The sequence below is a fragment of the Xiphophorus couchianus genome, chromosome 16, assembly GCF_001444195.1.
Source record: "Xiphophorus couchianus chromosome 16, X_couchianus-1.0, whole genome shotgun sequence".
Lineage (NCBI taxonomy): Eukaryota > Metazoa > Chordata > Actinopteri > Cyprinodontiformes > Poeciliidae > Xiphophorus > Xiphophorus couchianus.
Window position 1 is genome coordinate 18,665,049 of NC_040243.1, and position 22,503 is coordinate 18,687,551.

At 39.7% G+C, this 22,503-nt stretch overlaps 1 protein-coding gene across 1 annotated transcript; it reads right to left on the bottom strand.

The window, feature by feature from the left end:
• Positions 1–1,574: 1,574 nt before the first annotated feature.
• slc29a4a (solute carrier family 29 member 4a) lies at positions 1,575–19,843 on the bottom strand. Its single transcript, XM_028043000.1, has 11 exons — positions 19,572–19,843; positions 16,788–17,167; positions 11,829–11,960; positions 11,623–11,736; positions 10,408–10,536; positions 7,918–7,992; positions 7,578–7,846; positions 4,865–4,985; positions 4,527–4,714; positions 3,282–3,522; positions 1,575–1,742 (listed from the first exon to the last, which is right to left on the bottom strand). The coding sequence occupies exons 2-11, from the start codon at positions 17,041–17,043 to the stop codon at positions 1,606–1,608; spliced, it is 1,662 nt and encodes a 553-aa protein (XP_027898801.1). The 5' UTR covers positions 17,044–17,167; positions 19,572–19,843; the 3' UTR covers positions 1,575–1,605.
• Between the last annotated feature and the right edge of the window lie 2,660 nt (positions 19,844–22,503).

Below are 22,503 nucleotides of genomic sequence, written 5' to 3' on the forward strand. Positions count from 1 at the left end.
AACAACCAGATCAGAGATCGAATGAAGTCCCGATCCGATCTCATCCAGCCACTAACCTACTGAATAAATGCTCTATAATTAAAAGGTTGGATTTTTCTATATTTTCAGCTGATTACAGTGAGGTTATGTTACCGCTGTTGGGTTCATTTCAAGGCTTCTTACACACAAAGGAATATATGTTTTTCTCCAGCGTCTTCTTCAGGAGAAGACGCTGTTGCTAATGAGAGCCGTCCATCTTGCTCAGTTACAATAACAGCTACAGAAAAGAATCAGGCTGCTGGCATGCTAGTGTATAGACATGTACAGACTTTTCTGTCTTTTTTATGCTTTAAAATATGTCCAGTTGTAGAAATACGGAAAGTTAAATGTATATATATATATATATATATACTTATTTTTATTCTCAAATACACTTATTGTTCAGCTTTATTGAGGTAAACTAGTGCTTGAGAGTCAATATGAAAACAAATAAAAGCAGCCCATTAACATAAATTAGTTACAAATATTAATATTTTATCATTTCTGTCTTGTTCATCAGTCTTAAACCCTCAAGAATAAATGAATAAATTATATATTGTGAATGATTTTGGGCAACATGCTGATAACTTACATGAAAGACCTTCACTTAATAGAACCAAGGAGGTTTAGCTGTTAGATATAACTATGAAAACTGAAAGAGTCGTCGGTATAAATATTCTCTAATTTATGCTGATATAAACCGCATAATAATGTCAACATCTCAGATCACTGATATTACTATAAAACAGGGGCAAATTATGCTTTAAGGTCAGTCTAGTAGGGATAAATACACAGCAAAAACACACAATTTTACCATGCAAATGGTAAAGAAGCTAAATAGGAGCTTGTTTTAAGTCAATAATTTCTTAAAATTGCTGAAAGGTTATGAGTTATTAGTGAAATAATCTGCCAGTGGAACAAGACATTTGAACTTATAATAAGGGAAAAATGTATTGTTCGACTGGCAGATTATTTCACTTATAATCTTCCAATGGAACAACAATCCTAAATATTTTTCAGCAATATTAAGAAATTATTGGCTTAAAACAAGATCTATTCTTGCTGAAAAGTTACCTGTAACATAGTTCTGTCTTATTTATATTTGCACTAGAAATTAGACGAAAACATTCGGCAAGATTTTGTGTTTTTGCAGTTATTTCACCATCGATATTTCTTCCGCTGCTGAAAGGGTTATTCTGATGACCCCTGAATGACCTCCCCGACTCCCTCGACCTTCCTCTGAACTCTGAGCAGCTCTGGGACATCGTCAGAAACGACGAGTGCAACTCGTTCGACACGAACGGCGCTCCGCTCCTCGCAGTGAAACACGACTCGCCTTCACACCTTACAAATGTCAGACGATCTGTTCGTTCTCATGCAGGCAGTAATTTCACTGAGCGATTCTCCAAGGTCAGGCGCGTCGGCCTCAGCCAGCTGCTGGCAGGGGGCGCAGCTCCAACTCTGCTCTTAGAAACGTCACCACACAGGATGAAAATGTTGCTACAACTTTAAATGCTTGCGTCTGCTGCACATGGGTAGATATATAATTATGTGTGTGTGTGTGTGTGTTTTGGTCTATGTGGACATTCAGTACCCTGTCGCGTTGAAAGGTGCGTGTGTGGGGAGGCGTGCTCCTGCCGCCGTCGGGGTGAAGCTGTACGTTGCGTATGCCACAGAGGAACCCACCATTAGACCCGTCATGTAGGAAACTGTCATTGTGTTTCCTGCAGGCAGAAACAGAAACACAGAACAGGAAATTACTGGAGAGCCACCAGACAGGAGAGGAAACCAGGGTAGATGCAGGCCGGACCGGGTCAGATATACAAAGACATGAGCCCCTTGGTGTCCTGTCCACTTGAGAAAAACTCTTCTATTCATGCAAATTACAATACAGTAACAAGTAGACCTACATGAATTGATGCATTGTTGGCTTACTGTCACTTCATCACTGGCTTCATGTTGCTCCTCCTAAAAAATACACTGACTTCAGAATTTTAACTGTTTCAGTCTTACTTATGTTCATAAAAATACCTAAACTTTGATACTATTCATTTGGCATGGGACTATACGTTTTATATAAAGTACAATGCAAAACACACAATAATTAAAACGGTCTTTGGTGAGCACCAAAAAATTAAGCAATAAAATATAAATAACAAGCAGTAAAAGAAGCTCAAAACATATTGATGGCAACAAAAGGAGAGAGAGAGAAACTAATAAAACAAATGAAAAGGTTTGTGCCAAACTTTATATTTTGGTTTCTTATAAACTGACAAAAAAACAAAAAGCAAAATAATAAAATTTTGATGCTCCAGGAGGCCAAACATCTAGTTTTGTTTTACTTAAAGAGCGAGCATCCTAAGAAAACATTTATTCAATGGAATCATTTTGTAATTAAGAAGACTTTCAGATGTGAAATTAGAACGCGCAAAAGGTTTTTAAAGGTTATGATTGCAGAAACTCAGAGCGGCATTGTAAAGAAATCCAAAATAAAACGTGTTAAGCGTTCATGGGTTCATATCAGAGGAATCTTGCTAAAGATCGCACTGGCTGACCTCGGTCCAGTCGCTGCTCAGTATTCGCGGATTTGTCTGTGGAATGTAACTTCAAATTATTCACAGAATTTTTTTCTGCAGACCTTATCTAAAATATTTTTTTTAAAGTGAGGTTTGGGAAGCTGAAATGTCTAGTCACAATGCTAGCTGAAACGTTGCTGGCTGCCGTTTGCAAAGCAGCCAAACCAGGAGTGGCATTTATTTTGATTGGCACCGATTGGCTGAATCCCCAAGAGCAGAAATAAGGAAGACTTTAGGTGTTAGCTTCTGTGGTAGCGCCACAATTCACATCGATTTTAGGCATATTGAACTTGGAGTAACTTAAACACAACACTTCTGCCAGAAACGTCAACCTTTTTGGGCCTGTGTTGCTTTAACTTATTTTTAGTTTCACAATACATTTGGTGCTGTTGCAGGCAAAAACCAGACACAGCTTCACTCAAACGAAAATGTGACGCTTTGTGACATTTCTGTCACAGACTATTTACTTTGTTTTACTGTTACGGAACGAAAAATATGAAACACTCACAAAGAGTTCACAGGTCTGAACACAAGTTCAGTGTTTTCTTTAATCTGATCTTGAAGATTTTTGATTAAAACTACTTCAGAGCAATGCAAGATGACATGCATCACTAAAGAAACAGAGAGAAATCTTTGATTTTCTCTGACCAAATGAAGGCCGAAAGGACAGCCCACTCGTCTGCTCACCTGCCAGCTCCCTCTGCTCAGGCGGTACTTTCCCAGCCGCCTGGATCATCGGCACGGACCCAAAGTAGCCGTTGGTGACTCCCATGAGGAGGGAGAAGAGACACGGCCAGGCCGGGTGGGACAGCATGGGCGCGCTCACCGGGTACACACACATCACAAACAGAGGGATGAAGACCACCCTCAGACAGGAGAAGAAGAGCAGGCGGCCCCCGGACCAATCGTACGGCAGCGCCGCCAGGATCTGAGAGAGAAAGAGAGAGAAGGAAAATTTAAGCAAGGCTGTAGGAACATTTGGTAAAAGAACAAATTAATCTGAATGAACCGAGAGACATGAAAGTTTGTTCTGATCACTAAATTCTGACATCCAACTATTCCCCAAGTCATTTTTAGAAGTTGCTGTATTTTTAACAATTTGCTAAAGTGTTCTGGAATAAATCTTATACTGTTGGGAAATCTGTTTATTTCTCTACAAATGGAGCCACGGTTGTGAGGAAAATGCATTTCCGACCTGTGAGCATAGTTGGTTGATGCAGATGGATTAATTTTTACCTTGTAGGGCAAAATGTTTTACAACTAATGACATCTTCTCCAAAAAACACCAGGTGTAAAAAAAATTCATTTCCAGTTACCAATGAGGTTTTTGCGATCATAATTTTGGAGTAAATATTGCAGCCCAAATAACAACAAATAAAAAAATGGAAACGATTAACCTGTTACAAACTAATGCAAGTTTAGAAGAGTCTTTTGATGCTTTTATGTATCAACAATGATTTCCTGATCAGTTTTCTACAAACGAAACAACTATTTTATTTTCAATAAAATTTTAATTTTTCCAGTGTATTATTGAGCAGATAAAATTAAAAAGGCACAAAATTGCTTTTTGTAGATGTTATAAAAGTTTCTGCTTTCACCTTAAGGATTTTTGGCACTTATAGCAAAAGGTTTGGACCCCTCTATCTTACAATGATGGCAAGAAGGCTGGAAGAAAAATCCCAAAATAACTGACAGCTGTAATCCAATAAAGAGTTTTGCCACTGTGTATTGAGAGGACCATTAGTAATCTTCAACATAAAATTTTTTAATATAATGCGGGGGGAAAAAAACAACTTCCCAAATATTCGCTCCTCTTATATTATATTATTATCTTTTAAGAGACTTTTGTCTCATTTCCTTAGCAGAGTTAAAATCAGTCCACTAAATCTGCAAGGGGAATTACAGTTTCATAAAGCTAAAAAGTCTGCTGACCTTCCCGACAAAGTCGGACATGTTGAATGTGGCCATGATGAGGATGGGCAGCCATTCCCCTAAGGCTTTGTTCCTGATCTCTGACTCCAGGCCGGGGAACAGGCACAGGGTGATGCTGTAGGTCACGGCGATGGACAGCATGTAGGCCCAGATCACACGCGACACCACGTAACGATGCAGAATCATGTCTGGCAGGGGAACACACACACACACACACATTTAATTAACTAAGTAATTTTTAAGAAAAGATGAGTCAAGGTTCTCTTGTAACGCTCTGCACAAATCCAACCAGAGGTCATGGGTTAATTGAAAAGTGAGGAGATTAAAACAGGAAGTACCTCGTACGCCGGGCCAGCTCTTCCTGATCTTGGCTTTCGGGGCGTCGAATCTCACGTAAGTCCCGCCCACAAAATCCTCATGGCCTTCTTCTGTGGAGGACGGCGCCGTTCCTCCGTTTCCCTGTGGAGACGAACGGCAACGCTTTCATAAAAAACATTCAGAAAACATTGAAATCATCCAATAAAAAAATCTGCTGCTCACTTCTGTAACCAGACACTAGATGTAGCCAGATCACTGGACTAAAATCATTCCCTGTGAGTCAATGAAGTTTTTATTTATTTTTTTCTTTCAGTTTTTTAATTAGTAATGGCTTTTTGGAAGCATGAAATCAGCTTTTTATGGCAGCGACTATTAGAGAAGACAGCTGTGAGTGCAAGTTGATCTAATGATGTCGGAAAGTCTTCAGACTGGACTGCAAATTAGCAGCCACACACACACACACACACACACACACACACACACACACACACACACACACCCCTACAGGCTTCTTTCTTTGGTTTCCTAAATTACACACACACACACAGACAGATCCATTAGCTGATTAAAAAGACATGCGCGCCAAAAAGTACTGGTACTCCTGATTGTCCCATAATGCACAGCCCATCGTTTCCCTCGTCAACAGTTTCAGGACACAGAAACGCAGCCCGATCATACACACAAACACACACACACACCCACACACACTACAGTGTAACACCAGGGGGTTTTCTTAGATGCCTGACACAGGCTTAGTGGCATGCAGGGATTAAAACACAGAAATCTGGTTCTGCTTTAAATGTCTCTACAAAATGAATTCAGCTTCTCCTCCTTCATTTTTTCCTTTTTTTACCCCCCATTTTATCATCTCGACTGCTCTTCTGCTCTCTTGCCCTCTCTGCTCACCTTCTCTTCCCCCCTTTCCTCTGCAGACATTTTCAGAAAGATAAGTCTTTTCCGTCTCTTACTCTAATCAACATGGATCCTTTATTCAGAAGGCCTAAGCCTCTTTTCCCTTCACCCCTGTTTTCCCTCATCAACCCACGTCACGTTCTGTCCTTCATATCGCATCCTAATAACACAGCTCTCTCGTTTTTTCTCTCTCTTTTTGACTCAAAGGTTTGTCTTTTTGAATGGCAGCCAAAAAAACAGCAGCCCATGAATAACTCTGCATTTTTAAACCCGGTCTGATAGGAAAAGTCTCCCCTCAGATGCCAACAAGGACGCAGCAGCATAGTTCAAGTTCCTGAAATAGTTTACTGTTGTGACATTTATGCAGGGTTTTATTATCAAAATGTGGAAGGGCAACACTAGGGAGAGTATCTGCTGCTCCACGCAGAATTTAAACTCCGAAGTGCCCGTTTGAACATTTTCACAAACTTCAGTGTTCAACTGGGATTTGGTGTCAACATGAATAACTGCATCAGGGTGACAAAATAAGGAAAATTACTTTTTTTTAAAACAAAAATCATCTGAAAAGTGTGGAGTGTCTGTGCACAGAGGGACATAAGAATATCTGTGATTGTAGATGAAATGAGTTCCTATTTATTATTTGTCCAGCCAATAGGAAACGACACCCCCTGCGGTGTTCACAAAGGAGATTCTGCAAAAAAAAAAAAAACTTACACCTTACACCATAACTGGCTGATTCGCCCAATAAAATTTGGTCCTAAATTAAAGGATTATCTCAGTTTTTTTAAAGAGCTTTTACATTTAAAATCAGACATGTTTATTCATCTGGATTATTCTTTAAACATAATTTAAGATTTCTGAAACTTTTATACTAAGGTAAAAGCATAAAGTCCATTTTCAAAGTTTTCAGGGCTTTAGCGCCACTTCAGATTGAGACAAGCTTGAACACAGCAGACAGATCAGGGAGAAAGCTGCTAGGTTAGAAAACAGGAGTCTAACTTTAGAATAAACTCAATAAACACTTATGAATACCTACACTATGATACGGGTGCAAACATGAGACATTCCTGTAAACCCAAATTGCAAGGCTTTACCAGGAAAACAATAAACGACCCACAGCTTAACTGCTCAGAGTCAAGGTGAAAGCCATTGTTCAAAGAAAGAAATGTGAAGCAAACAACAAACATGTGGAAGAAGGATCTCTGGTAAGATGAGACCAAAATGCAACTTTCTGACCTCCATGCAAAGTGATATGTAAAACCTGTGGAAAACGTCAGGTCAGGGCGTAGCGTCACCTTCCAGCAGAACTGCTGTAAACGTACAGCCAGAGCTGCGATGGAATGATTTAGGTCAAAGCATGATCATGCGTTAGAACGGACCAGTCAAAGTCCAGATCTAAATCCAGTTGAGAATCTTCAACAGGGCGTGAAAATGTGTATTTACAGACCATCTCCAGCCAGTCTGGCTGAGTTTGTGCTTTATCTGAGGAAGAGAAGAATAGAAATTCAGCTCTAGATGTTCAAAGCTGGCAGTTGCACGTCCCCAAAGGATTTGCTGTTTTAACTGGACTGAAGGGGGAGTCTCCAAAGTAATGGCTGAGTGAGAATATGCAACGCACTGCTCAAATCAATATTTTTACAACATTTTGTCATAGCCTTTCATTATTTTCCCTCCACTTCAAAATAATTCCTGTTACGTGTTGATGTATCTAAATAAAATCCTAATTAAATTCAAATTAGTGGATGAAATGAAGCAAAGGTTGAAGTTAAATCAATGCATTTTTACGGCGCTGTTGTCGGGGAAACAGCTAGGAAAACGTACAAATATCACTTCCTCTGCGGTGACGTCGTGATGGACCCTGTATCCAGTTCCGGCATCCCGTGGGTCATGACATTTGACTTGACCTTTGCCCTGGGCGTTGCCGGTGTAGTGGCGGACGAACCGCGAGCGTCGGACGACGAGGTGCAGCAGAAAGCACAGCATCTCCATGCTGATGGAGATCAGGAAGAAGATCAGGGTGTTCTTCTTCTCATCAGGGATCAGCAGCTTGGTGAAGATGCGAGACAGCGAGATGATCACTCCGGCCGTGCCTGAAACGTTTGGGCACGGTCAGAGAACGTAAGCGTGTGGAAGTATTACATTTCTTTGTGAGCGTACTTACTTTCCCCAGTCATCACCCCTTGAGTATACCTCTTGGGCAGCATCCCCATGTAACCATAGAAACTGGACTGCTGCACTGGGAGAGCGAGAGGGAAGCGGTTATCAGTGCAAACAAAGACCGAACGCTGCGACAACACAATTTATGGAGTCAGTCTTCTTCCTGGACCTCTGTAGACAACTTTAGAGAATATTTCCAGGAATTAGACTGGGACCAGATCAATAAAACAGACCGTGTTAGAGTCAGAAAGACATCAAAATCTAAGCATATCCTTCTAGTTTTGTGTTAATCGTTCCAAAGATTCATCTGGTAGAACTCATCTTCGTCATCCTCTAACATAAATATCCATATAATTACATTCTGTCCAATTTTAGACATTTACATCTGTTAGCTCAGTGTGATTACTTAACGACAGCTGTTTCTATTACAGCTGACAGGTAATAAAAAAGAATTAGAAAGAGTGAAACTTTGTCTATCAGGACTTGGAGAAAACCTGATGTTGCTGTTTTATTCCTAAAGTTATTAACTTTATAAACGTCTTAGAAAATTACTAACAGGTCAGTTAAAAACAGAAAATTGTTCTCTGGTTTTGTCATTATTTGCATGAAAATGTATTTTATAGAGAAATGTGATACAGCAAAAAACCTCTCTTATTTACATCCGATAAGAAATCACCTAAGTTATTAAAATTGAATCTTTTCAAGCAAAATTTGAAAAAACTTTTCCAAGAGAGACGGATAAAGCCTTGTCAATGCCTCAGTTACCTCAAGCCCAAAAATCTTTAGTTATTTCAGGGAGCGCGCTGACAAAAGTTAAGTTATATTTTATCAGTTTCAGCTTCTCCTCATTGGCCCTTTGTTAAATTCAGAATAGTATTTAAAAGTATTTGTCTTGCGTATTAAGTTTCTAAAAGTAGAATGGGAGGCAGATAATTCAGGTGTCATGCTTCTCTCCTGTGGAACTAACTCCTGCCTACTTTTAGGCAAAAGCTTCACCTTTTTCATAAAGCTCATCAACTGCAACTATCTATCTAATTATGTTTCTATAGATTTAGGCTGCTGGAACTCATACTGAACACTCTGCTGCTTTTTCCTACTACTCTCCAATTTTGCTTTATACATGTTTAATGCTGAAATTGGCTTCATGTTCTCTCTTTGTTATTTGTCATCATAGATGGTAGACCTTGCATGTCCGTGTTTAGCTGCCAATAACTTCATGTTCTCTCTCTTTGTGAACAATCTGGGCAGTCTTTTATTGCATAGTATGGACTACTGCTTCAGAGCTTATCTGTCTTCTTGTGTTTCTCTCCTAGATGAAGCCACTAACGAGCTGCTACAGCCATTAAAACCAGGGGTGCACCGATTGCAGTTTTCTGGCTGATCGCCGATTACCAATCTTTTAAAAAGCTTAACTTACCGATTCCGATTTTGGCCGATACCATTTTTTTGTCTGAAATGTTGCTCAATATATCAAGAAAGTTGCTGAATTGGCAACAATGGGGTGACTGTTGTTAACTGTAAATGTGCGGACATGACCTGGTCGGCTGGTTTGTCGGTCAAATCTCTCTCACGGAAGAAACGAAAAGCACAGTGGTTGATTTTTAGACCTTTGCCCAGGTTGATAAGATCGGCTTCACATGTAAAAATTGGCAGATCACCGATCTCCCAAAATTAAGGAAATCGGCACCGATAAATTGACTGGCCGATAAATCGGTGCAACCCTAATTAAAACATCTTTTTTCTTCAACATAAATACTCCTACATCAGTCCTTCTTGTTTCATTTTTCTTTTTGTTGTTGTACATCTGGTCTTTTCTTAACCCCTGAGTCGATTGCGACCGGTGCTTGTTAACTCTGAGCTGTCTTCTGCTAGGCAAGCAGGAACAGCTGTCTTCTGTTCCCGCTTGTTAAAAAGGAGTTGTTACTTTCCACTGTGGTCACATGCATGCTCAGGAGGATTATGTTGCACAATGTCTTAATACAGTCGGCTGGGCTTCCTTAAACTGAACACGTTTTACCAGCTAGAAGGACAAACTGATCTTGACTGAACTGTGATATACTTACAATTAATTGTATACACAGATTTAAGCTTGTGTATACAATTGAACAGATTTGATTATTTATTTCAACTTAAACTTGATCTAAATATGGGTGTTTTACTTCCAGAATCTGTTTCTCTCAGTCAGTCTTGCTTTCTGCTCTCCCATCCTCTACGATTTAGTCTGCTAACTACCAGAACTGTATTGTGTTTGTCTTTGCTTCCCTAAGTATTTACATTACAATGTTGCCTTTCGATCCTTGTCGGATTCTCCTGTTTGCTTTTTTTATTTGCTTCCTCATGACTCGCTTTTTTTAGTGCCTTCGTTGGAAATACTTGTTTTTTACATTTTCAACCATCCTTACATTTGTCTTAGTGAAACTGCATTAAATTTGTACCATCTGTGCTTTTCAGTTAGGTCAATTTAGCAAGCTGTTTAAAGTTAGAAATAGCTTACCTGTGCATCCGAAGGCCACCACTCCCACTGACAACAGGTTGATGACGTAAGCCTGCTTGGTGGTGAATTTTTCCAACCAGACATCAAACACGCTGACAAAGATGAGCGGCCCCAACGCCAAGATGTATCCTGCAGAGTTACAGTGATAATTTAATTCATCTGGTCTACCATGTGTAGATATACACATATATATGACAAGGACATCTTGAGGAACATTATCGCCTTTGCTCGATGTAAAGTCTAATAGCAGAGCTACGAATTTATTAACCACACAGAAAATCTCCTGAGCAGACGAAACATTTCAAAGTTGTCCCCCAGGGGTGCAGGCAGAGCTATTTTAAGGTACAGAGAGTGCAGCGGTGAACTCTCGCACTCATACAGTGAAAACCAGCAGAGAGACCAAAATCCTCCTCAGAGATATATATTTTTTAAAGAACTTTACTTTTTTCATTCCTGCTGAAAGGATGGTTTTCCTTTCATTTCTGCTACTGAGGAGCCTTTACATTGCTGTGCTTATCTCCAAAATCACAGTCATAAATTGAACCTACGCACATCATAAATATGGAGTTGTTTTAAAGACATTTCAATGGTTACTTTTGTATGCTTTTTAAAATTTTAAGGGAGCTGTATTTGAGATAGCACTTTGCTAGTCAGGATTTTAAATGCTTGGAAAGATAGCAAACATTATTATATTTTTTAGAGCTACTCTCAGTTAAAGGTTGGGTTGCAGAATAATTCAATAACAACACATATCGCAATAGACACATGATCAATATCAACAGAATATTCAATATTCAGTATGTAGCATATTCACTGAACTCTGATTGAGAACCGCACAGCATTCTGGGAGACATAGACAGAAGAAGAGAGCCATTCAACCTACACGGCGCAGCAAGCTAAGCAAGGTTGGTGGCATCAACTAACCCACTCGTTCTTTGGTTACCTAGCAACTCACTCACTCTCCGGTTACCTAGCAATGACCTGCTTGAGTAACTTGCGCAGCAGCAGTTTCATGTTTCTCCACAGTGTCTGATAACTAATTACAATTAAACAACAGTGCAAAGTGAAAATTGTGGATAAAACAGAAAAGGTCACCAGTTTGGCAGCATTTCAGATATTTAAAACAAAAAACTAATTAATAATTATTGACATCGACTGATATGAAACACTTGTGTCGTGATAAGTTCTTCAGTCCTGGATAAGGTTTGGACTTACCCACAGTAATCCTGGTGTGCATGCTGAGCCTCTCCACCAGCACATTGTTGAGGATCACAGCCAGCAGAGCGACCACTATGTACGTCAGACTCATGTCAAACACTATGGACGTTCCTGAAACACACGAAAAAGGTGGAGCTCCTGAGGGTGGGGGTGCAGAGGGCTTGTTCGTGCATTTGCACGCACTGCCTCATGCACATTATTACCCTGAAACTTGTGATGCAGGTAGTCGACGTCGGTGATGAAGCTGTTGTATGGCAGCAGGAAACCCACTCCAGCCAGCAGCATTGCAAAGTAGATGCCATGGTAACGGTCATCGGGGATCGGCTGCTCAAAGTCTGACGAGGGAAAACAGGAGAGTCAAGGGTTAGAAAATTAAGGCTACTCTCTCCATGGTGCTGAAAATTTAGATTTTTGTTCAAAAGACATTGAACTAACAAATCATCTTTAGCTAGAGACCAAACCACGCCTGGATGTTTTTTTTGCTGTGTGGATATTTAAGTCTTGGAAATGTTTTTGGATCTGTTCAATTTGCATTAAAGAGATCATTTGCTTATCTTTGTTTAATGTTAACAGTAACAACAAAAGATATATTTACATGCCTTAAAACCAAAGATTCTGGTTCTGAGTCTGAAAAAGCAACTAAATGACCAAAAGGTCGGAATTTACAAAGTTTCAAAGATTTAAATGCATAGGATCTTCATTATAAGTTATTCTGGACTAGGATGAACACAAACAGGGGTTGCACTGCAAAAAAAACCACAAAACCTTACAAAGTTTTTTTGGTTTAGTTTCAAGTGCAAATGTCTCATTGCACTTGAAAGAAGACAAAACTAGCCAGTAACTTTTCAGACAGAAATAGGAGCTTCTTTTGGGTAAATAAGTCTTGAATATTGATTTTTTTTTCTTAAACTAGTTCTACTGGTAGATATTTTTCACTTATAACTTGGGGAAATGTCTTATTATAAGTGAAATAGCTAGTACTTTTCATCAATATTCAAGAATTGTTGATGTAAAACAAGCTCCTATATCTGTCTGAAAAGTTACTTGTTAGTTTTGTCTAATTTCAAGTGTATGAACATATTTGCAATAGTATTAGTATTTAGTATTAGCGTTATCGTATTAGTACTAGATTAAAAAGGATTTTGTGTTTTTCCAGTCACACTATTACATTATCATGTCTAAAAAAGAGCTACCAAATCGTTTTGTACTATATGTAATGTTATTACATAATGCGGTAAACGGTAAACAAAATGCCGTCGAGGATTTTATTACATTTTGTGAAGGTTATTATGTAACGCAGTTTTGAGACGCTTTATTTATTGCATTTTGAAGCCCAATTATTTCACATTGTTACATAATGCAGGATTACAGGATTTCCTCGTACAAAGACGTCAGTCAGGAACAGGGTAAAAGAAATCCACATATAAACAATGGCACAGTGAAGCCATCATTTCCTGGAAAAAAAATATGGGACAAAAACTTGACATTTCTCCAAGAAGAATAAAAAGACAAAACAGAAAGTTATCAGAGTATGTGTTTAGGGAACCCTGAAGGAGTTGCAGGGATTTCTGCCAAGCACTGGTTGCCTCATAAGAGGATGTGTTATGGATTTAGTAAGAGCAAAGTTTAGCTTTTTGGTTACAGAAGCAAAAATGCACATCACCAGAATACCACCATTCCCCCACGGTGAAGCATAGTGGTGACAGTATCATGATCTGGGGTCATTTTTCCTCAAATAAATTTTTCTTTTTCTTTGGTTGTTTCTTTGTTTGTTTGATGGCACAGTTGGGAAATGAAATAAAGCAGATTTTATTTCCCGTAATCTTGGTACCAACTATACAAAGTCTAAGAAAGAGCACTTTTTATTTTGTTAGTTTTCAAACGGACACAGAAAAAATGAGATATTATGAGATGGAAAAAGTTTTTAGGATGATTTATCACAGCCATTATATCAGGGCTGTGCACACTACTGAGAGCCACTGCAAATTAGGACTGGAGCCAATGAAGGCAACGTTCAGAGGAGCTAATGAGGATGAAGGATGTTGCTGCCGCAGACGGAGCAACTGTTGCACGGGAAATCTGTGCTCCTGTTATTGATAAGAGACGGATCGGGGGTGGAGTTGGGGGTGTTGTTGATCGAGAACCAGCTGTCCGAGTGGGTTCATTTGAAGACTGTTTTGCAGCAGAATCGGTTTCGTGGATAACGTGTGATGTGCAGGATCTTTATGGAAGTGCTCATAATCCTTCTCTAATCCTGTAAGCTCACTTTAACCAGCTTTGAATGATTTGGAAGGGAGTAGATTTAACAACAGGCTGAGGAGGGAAAGTAGTTCTCACTTTCAAAGAGACAACTCCGGGATGAGGTAACAGCCATTGATCTGATGATGGAGGATAACTTACTCTCGGATCCACAATATTTGACACCTTTTATGCCTGAATTTATTTTGTAGACAACGTCTTTGTATTTTTGAGCCAGAAACCGTTAAAATCTTAAAATATTATCAGCCTTTCTATTGTTTTTCAGTGCAAATATGTCATTTTGACAGCTAACATAAAAAGAGCCTTAGGAGTTACATCTCTCCAAAACAGAAATGCCATACATAGGTAATGAAGGCCCATCTGGACCTGTAACTCACAACTCTGAAATGTTGTAAAGTGAAAAACCAGGAATCTATTGAATGCGTTGCAGCTTTATGGCAATAAGAAAAAAGAGAAGAGTGAGCTGAATGCGTACTGTTCCCGGAAAATCCTCTGCGGAAAACAAGAGATTCCTAAAAATGCATTTCTCCTCATCCATCAAAAACCATCTCAACTCAAAACTTTCTTCTCCCAGATTCTGAGAAATGAGACCAGAATGCAGTGAAAGACAACAAACAAGTCAGCAGACAGACCTTTGAGGCAACTCAAGTGTTAAGAGCATACAAGTTCCCAGCGTATACTTTAATTTTCTTTTTTTGCTTGTCTGTCCATTAGATCTATCTACTGAGGTCCTCAAATTACATTATTATAACCAATCTGTCCAAACATTTCCCCTGCATGGTCCTTAGTGGCAGTTTCACGTTGTTCTTTCCAAGTGTATTAGCTAAATGAATGACGGATTGTTCTGTATATTGATATTTTTCTTCCCTTCCATCTACGACACGAGCAAGATTAACTGGCACACAACCAATCATTTTGTTGTGTGAGAAACATCTGTAGTTTGAAGGGTGGGACTAATTATAAAACATTTAAAAACCTATGTTTTTGTAGCGCAAGTAAAACTTGGATAGATTACAAATAGAAGAGTGAGACTTTAAGCTGCTTCCTTTCACTGTAGATGTTTTTCCAACAACGGCTCATATAAAATGCCCTGGCGACATGGTCCTTGGGAAAAATGGGAAACCACACACAGGATGTAGAATTATGCCCATTTACTAAAGTGATTCGAGGGTTTTTAATGTTTCTATTTACAACGATTTATTGAGCTGCAGGACAAGACTACAAAATTGTCAGAGCAACATCTATCTTAAGTTTGATGGATTAGATTCTCAAAGTAGGCTGAAGTGATTCTCAATGGCTACTAAACACAGACAGGTTTGATCACTCCTCACTCTTACACCTACCGCCAATAAAAACCATCCAGAGCCAATTATTCCTGAAAGAAACACTGGCTGGTTGAAACTCTCAGTTCTCCACCGTGACGCTCACCTCGTCACCTTTGAAACATCCCCAGTCGCAATTAATCATAAAAACTGATGCACTCGTGTTTAAAGTCTGACAGCTCAATAAAATTTTTAATTGGTGCCTTGCCAATTAGCTATTCAAGCTTTCTGGGACTTTCTAACTGGAGAGCCATGCATGTAGGAGGCCGTTTGGCATCAGATCGTTGAAACAGTGCTAAAATGAATGTGCTCACTGAACATTTCCTCCACTTTTGGGTAGAATAAAAATTAGGATGTAAAGTTTATAAAGCTTCTACTTTGGCACAGTCAGTCAAACTTAGAACATCTTGTCATGGTCAGGTTTTCTATTTGCTTTGTTATTTTTTTGTAACTTGTTTTATAATTTGAATAAAAATTACTTTATTTAAAAATGCATCTGGTGACATGAAGGGATAAAAAGGTTATTCCAGCTGTCCATTTGTACTTGTCTAGGTTTTCCTCTTTAATTTCATGTCGTCTCTTTTTAAAAGTGCTGCAGATAAACTTTTGCATCATATTTGCAAGCGAAACCTGCTCCCAAAAAAACCATGGAAACAGACCAAACCCCATACAACTCAAATGCAGATCATATTTGTCAGGATCCGTCAAAAGTTGCTCGTCCACCTGATTCCAAGCTCATTAGCTTGATTCTTTAGCCACCTGTGATGTCATCGACCCAAACAAAACCTGAATTAACAATATTTTACCTAAGTGTGTTTTTTCTTGAAACTGTGGAAATCCTATCATCACTATCCAACCAGTGTTATTATTAGCCAGTCTAAAATTTTGTAGTTCAAAAATTTATTTACCAGAGAATATTTATATATATTTTTAATTCTAATCATTGCATAGTTTTCCATTTTTAAAGCTGTGTTGTACAGACACAGGAAACAAGAAGCAGATCCACCCACCGCCCTCGACGTGTGTGCCCTTGTTCACTCATGATCTAATTAGCATGGCCTTTGTAACCTGTGTAACCGAGCAACAAAGCAATTATGTGATAACAGGACTGCCCTGCTTGTTTTACTCAAAACATGCTGCTCTCCAAGATGTTCTCCTTCACCGCTACCTGGACCTGCTGACTTATTTCAGACAAGAATAAGAAAAAAGACCTTTCAAAAACTAACTTCCTGATGTAATTTCATGCAACGAGGAGGAAATGATCTGTTATTACAGCAAGGGAATACCTACAGCTCAAATACGGGAGCCCCAGTGGATGTGTTTTCATTTCGGTACCAGATCAATGGGGATGTAATCTCCAAGAAATGGTCATAATTAAAGCCGTCCAGTCCACGATTTACAGCAGCGCCTTCAGCAGCGTGTTACACGCTGTTCTTTCACATTTCTAATATCCTGCACCTCCAACTCCTGATATACTACTACATTAAATCCACTTTGTTCCTCTGCTGTCTTTTTATAAATAGTACAGAACACACACACACACACACACAGAGAGAGAGAAAGAGAGACAGAAGTGCTCACCAGGCTCAGACAGAGCCAGCACTCCTCGCTCTGGGGCATCCTTACTGATCTCCTCCTCCTCCAGCTGGTACGAATCGAAGCTGTAGCTCTGCACCACGCCGCTCTCCCTGCCCTCCCTCCACCCTTCCCTCCCCGCCTCCCTCCACCCGGCGATCCCTCGATCCCTCCACCCGTCCCAGTCGTCGGGCGTCTGGGCCGGCGCGGGCCTGCGGCGCTCCGCTCCCGCCGAGTCCGGCTCCGGCCTTGAAGAATGCATGGAGACGCGGCGCGCTACAGAAGACTCCTCCGGCACCGAGCGGTCTACACCAGCATGGCGCGAACACGATCCCCAGCGACACGCCCCTGGAAGAGACGCAGGAGGCCTTTGGATGATGGAGGATCTGCAGGGAGAAGAAGCAACAGGAGGGTCAAAATAAGAAAACAAGGAGGAACGAGGAGGCAGGCTGGAACGAATGATCTGTCAGAGCTTTGCTGAAAATAACTTGAGTGAATCATTAAAAACACAGTTTGCTTCTGTGTGTGTTGATGCGTGAGAGGCATGCTCAATGAGAACGTGACAATGAACGGGTGGCAGGAAGACTGGGAAGGTGAGGCGGGAAATGAAACAGTAAACAAAAGAGAATAAATAAACTAATGATTTAGTTCATCTCAGTTTAACCGAGGGATTCACCGATCCACTTTTTCCACTTCCGATACCGATACAGATATCAGAGGTTCAGTATTGAGCTGAATTTACTTAAAATGTTTCTTTTTGTTAATAGCAGACATAAATGTAATAAATCACAAATTGTATTTGATAACTCTGCACCAGTACAGCACAATTAAATACACCAATATCTTCACAAGCTTGGTCAAACGTGCAAAAACACCTCTAATTTGTTCAGTCGGTGCATTTAGGAGTTAAACAGACAATGTAAAATAAATAATAAAGAAACTGAAACTGACAAAAACAACAGGTTGACTACCTTGGTCAAACTAAAAACACAAACCTTCTTTCAAATTGTTCAGGAAGTGAAATATTTAAATGTAGTAATATAACGCCTTGCAAAATGACTTGCAGTCCTTTAAATATGAAGTATTGCATTTGTATTTTTATTTCATTCACCTTCATGATAACTGATGAAGGTTTCTGTCCAAATCCAGAATGATCAATTTAATAATTATCATTTTTTTAATTGTAATTTTTGCAGCATGGTCATTTCTTATTAAAAAACATTTCAACTGTGACATAAAGCTCACCAATTATTGCTTAAATGTAGTACTTTTATTCATTTCAGGAGGCTGTGGTGGTTCTTGAGTGATTGGACACTTTCCAATTGAAGACATATCATAATATGTTTCAAACATAAATAGTAAAACATATTTTATTATATAACTATGTGTATGAGGACTTCACACATTCTGCTTTTTGAGACTATTTCACTCAAAAATGGACCTGGTGACATGAAAGCATTAAAATGTGATATGCATGTTTTCATAACTAGATTCCACAAGAATCAAATTGTGTTTTAAACAACCTCCAGTGTAGAATAATTCAGTTGTGGTCTCCTCCAGTGTAAATGTATACAACTTTCAGCTAGTATGGTCCGATTTAGCAAAGACTCCTTAAAAAGACAGAAATAACCAAATAATTCCTTCAGATGCTAACGTCAGCGCCGCCAGCCACTCTTGCTTTTCTGAGATCATGTTTTTGTTGTACGCAACAAAGGAGGTGTGCATTCGTGACTGGGTAATAGGTAAATAAAAAATGGAAAACTAAAAGTTTACTATGTGTGGAGGTGACAGGTAATTGTCATGGTAACCCCCTGTGGTTTGCCCCCCTGAGCAGAAAGCCACATTTAAAACCTCCCTGACAGCAGGTGAAGCTTCACTCTCTCAGGTTAACCGGACATTTTGAAGGATTATCTTATTGCTCAAAGCTAAACCAGCCGCTTTCCTTACATTGCAAAAACAATGAAAAAATGCTGGAGCTAACAGACAGGTGAGCTTGCAGAGCCTAATTCTTGTCACATCACCACCCGCCGGCTCACCTGGCATGCCCTGCAGGTGTGATTTCACTTCCGCTTCACACCGTGAAACAAGTAGGATTCATTTGTGCCGAATCCTATTTTAAACCTCAAAGAAAAAAAATAACGTGGGATGACGTCAGTAGGTGATGATCTCCGTAGACACGCCACCTGGCTGCGGGCTGAACGCACAGCGCGGCGAGAGAGCGCAGCTGCTGCTGCTGATGGGTGACAAAAACAAAAGCCCAGCCAGCGAACCCCGGTGTGCCAAAGCCATGTTCTGCACAGTTACCGTGTCCGGACGAAGGGCGGCGCTCGCGAACCCCTCACGGCTGAATCAAAAGCCTCCAGCCTGCGTCCGTAATTGAATTGCAGTAAGTCAATGCTATTTATGCTGCAGCCTCTGTTGTGGATGTAAACAGGGGGGGTAATAATCTGATTCTGTATAAACTGGGATGTGCTTTGAGATGAAATGTGTGGACTTTCACAGCGGCTCGCGCGTTTTTCTTGTGCGTAAAAAAAAGATCAATTGAATTTACAATTAACCAAAAAGGTAGGAGGAACACAATACTAGATGACATATATCACCCAGCGGATAAAATGAACTTCTTCCTGTAATAATGATAATAAAAAAAAACATAAAAACCAAGCCCACTACAGGGTCCGGGTCGCTTTTATGTGCCTCTCTCTGTATTTGCGCCGCGCTTTTTCTCTCGCGCACAGAAAACAAAAACACCAACAACAGGTTATTATCATTAGCGGGACCCCCTAAACCTACCGCGTCTCCCCTTCCTGCTGCTTCCCCCGGCTCTCAGCAGCGGCTTTTCCACGGAGAGAGGAGCTTCCGGCGGGATGCTGGAGGTGGACTGCGCCGGTCGGGGAACTGGACCTGGACCTGGACCTGGACCTGGACCCTGCTCAGCTCAGCCCGTCTCCATCCGAGAAGAAGAAGAAGAAAGGAGAGTCCCGGTGCCTTCCTGCACGCGCTCCTAACGCACCATCCAGCGGGAGAGGAGAAAGAAAGGAAGCGCGGATGGATGGAAGGATGAGGGGAGGGAGGGAGAGGAAGGAGGAGGAGGAAGAGGAAGGAGGGGGCGAGTCTCCTCTGGCTGTTCGTGTTTTTGTAATCTTTAGGAGAGCGCTGTTGGAGTCGGAGATGAATACATCCTAATTCATGTTTAACAAGTTGTTTCATGCTCACTGCAATCCGGTTTATTTGGGCTTTGAATGTGAGAGACTCACAAAATCCCTCCAGCCTGGAGCTGTCTGCTTAAACTAAAACATACTACAGGACAGCCGCGTGTCGGTAGAGTATTTAATGAAAAGCGGATTGTTAGCACTAACTTCATTCCAGAACTGAAGTTTACATGAATTAATTTCATACAGATTGGGTTCATTCTGTTCATTTTGATTGTTTATTTATTTATTTTTTACAGTCTGCCAGACTTTAGAAAAAGCTCAGCGGGGCCCAGGGCTCCGAGTTCTTGGGGTGACCAAAGACTCAGGATGTTTCTTGTCATGAAGGCATGCTTTATAAAACATCACACCTTCATTTTAAATATAAAACTCATGATTATCCCAAAGAAGTGTGGAGTTTAACATGGTTACATTTTTATAAATGTAAACAATAATCACACATTTGAAATTTCTGAAGTCGTAGTACATCTTTTTAGTCATCTCACATAGGAAGTTTTAAATTTGCATGAGTCATATTCTCTTTTCTTTTTATTTTTTGGGACAGGACACAAAAACTGGTTCTAGCCCAGGGCCACGTATCCTTCTAATCCGGCCCTGCAGAGAGTTGAGGAAAAGCCACAATTCAGTTTCCTGAAACGCTACAACTATACGTGTTATTACCTACATGATCACGTGTAAGCCATAAAGGGAAAACCAAGCCGGTTCCCCTTTGTGCATTACTATGCACCTAGTGCATAGTAATGGAAAGTTGAGTGGAAGGACAAACTTTGGTAGAAAAGGGTGTGCAGCTGGAGTCAGTGAAAACACACAGAGACATTCATTATGTCGTCATTCAGAGTCTTACCTGAGTTAAGAGCGAAATGACTGGACCAGGTTGTGATTCGGGTCAAAACCTTTTTTTTACATTGAAAAAAATTTCCATCAAGTTTCCAGAATCTGAAAGAAGAGAGAAGAGACACAGATTTCAAGTTGTTTTGGTTTCAATGTGATGCTTCTGCTCTCCTGGATTTCTTCTTCTTTTTTTTAACTATGGGAGGATCTCAAAGGGATATTGACATGTTGCTTATGTTTTGTTAATGTTCTACTAACTTAAAAACCTTTAAATAAAGTATTGCAAAAACAAAAAGAAGAGGAGAGACATCATTAAATCCACTCTGTCTTCCTGAACACCCCAGCACAGCCTGATCATCAGCCTGCCACTCTGTTTGATGCAGTAACTCATGCAAAAGGAGCCCCAACCTTCTGTCAATTTCATTATGGACATTTCTTTCAGCAAGCCGACATATCTGGATGTAAAACCTTGTCATAATGGCTTTATATAATGTCTTATTTTGTTTATTTGTTTGGTTTTTAGAAAATGATTCCTGTGTAAACATGATTAGATGTATGAGATCTGTTGTGCCTATAAAATGGATTACACAAAAGAGGAAAAGCTTTTGCTTTTGGTTGATTTGTTGGGTATCTTACAGCCGACTAGACAGTGAACATGGTGTAGACTGCATAATAGCAAATTAATTGTACATGTATAATTTTGAAAGAGTACAAATTGTGGAGTGCAAATATCTATAAATTTTCTTATTGGGCTTATTTGATATAAATGACAGACACACGTCAACATAGACAAATTAATTTGTAGCAGTTGTTCCTAGATGGGCTTTTCTAAACTGTATATCTACAAACAGTTAGGAAGGAAAATAGTCAATAATTTAAAATAGTAAAATGTGATATTGACAACATATGCAGTATTACACATCTATGGAAAAGAAATTAAAAACAAAATGTGGGACATATTTGGGCATAAAGGATTTAATAAGCTTTGACTTCTTCCTACTCCTCTTCAAACTGGATATGAAAATGTTGTTTTTATGCTGGATTTCTTTTCGTTTTCTTATTTAATTTTTGGTCTTTTCTCTGTTATTTCACCTGTTTGACATACATAAAGGTTTATTTTTATTTCAGTTCACAATTACAAATTAATTTAATTGTTTCAAGTTAGTTCTATTTTACATTTGCTCACATATGGGTCGGTATAGTTGAGGTTCAATACTGGTGTTTTGAAAATGTCATGTCGTCATCTCGGTCAATTAAAAAAAAAAGTTCTCAACAAATCTACATTTTTCTCATGTACTCTACACTCTAATTTACGGTAAAATATCAGATTTGACGGTAAGATTCTGGCAACCGCAGCTGACGGTATTTTACCGTAAATTAGGGACGGTTTTTGTTTTGTTTTGTTGTTGTTTTTTGTTTACAGTGTACCATCTTAAACAAAAAACTCACACCTAACTCTCAGAAGCTCAAGCCATTAGTTGCAGTGTTGTAGGATTTTGCCTTGTTTTCTTGTCTGGCCATTTCATCGGTTTTCTGTCGCCATTTTTTTTTTTTAGTTAGGAGTTACAAGCGCTGTGCTGCCAGCCTCACCAACACAATGCTGGCACCGTCACCGCCGTGTGACTGACAGTTTTATCAGTTCAGTTCAATATGCTAATGCTTTGTTGTTGGCAGGGCTTCCA

Excerpts from the sequence above, each read along its gene's own strand:
- slc29a4a (XM_028043000.1), bottom strand. The coding sequence starts at position 17,043 with ATGCATTCTTCAAGGCCGGAGCCGGACTCGGCGGGAGCGGAGCGCCGC. Across the intron at positions 7,847-7,917 it reads AGGGGTGATGACTGGGGAAA|GCACGGCCGGAGTGATCATC; the intron begins GTAAGTACGCTC and ends CAAACGTTTCAG. Across the intron at positions 4,986-7,577 it reads CCGCAGAGGAAGTGATATTT|GGAAACGGAGGAACGGCGCC; the intron begins GTACGTTTTCCT and ends TCGTCTCCACAG.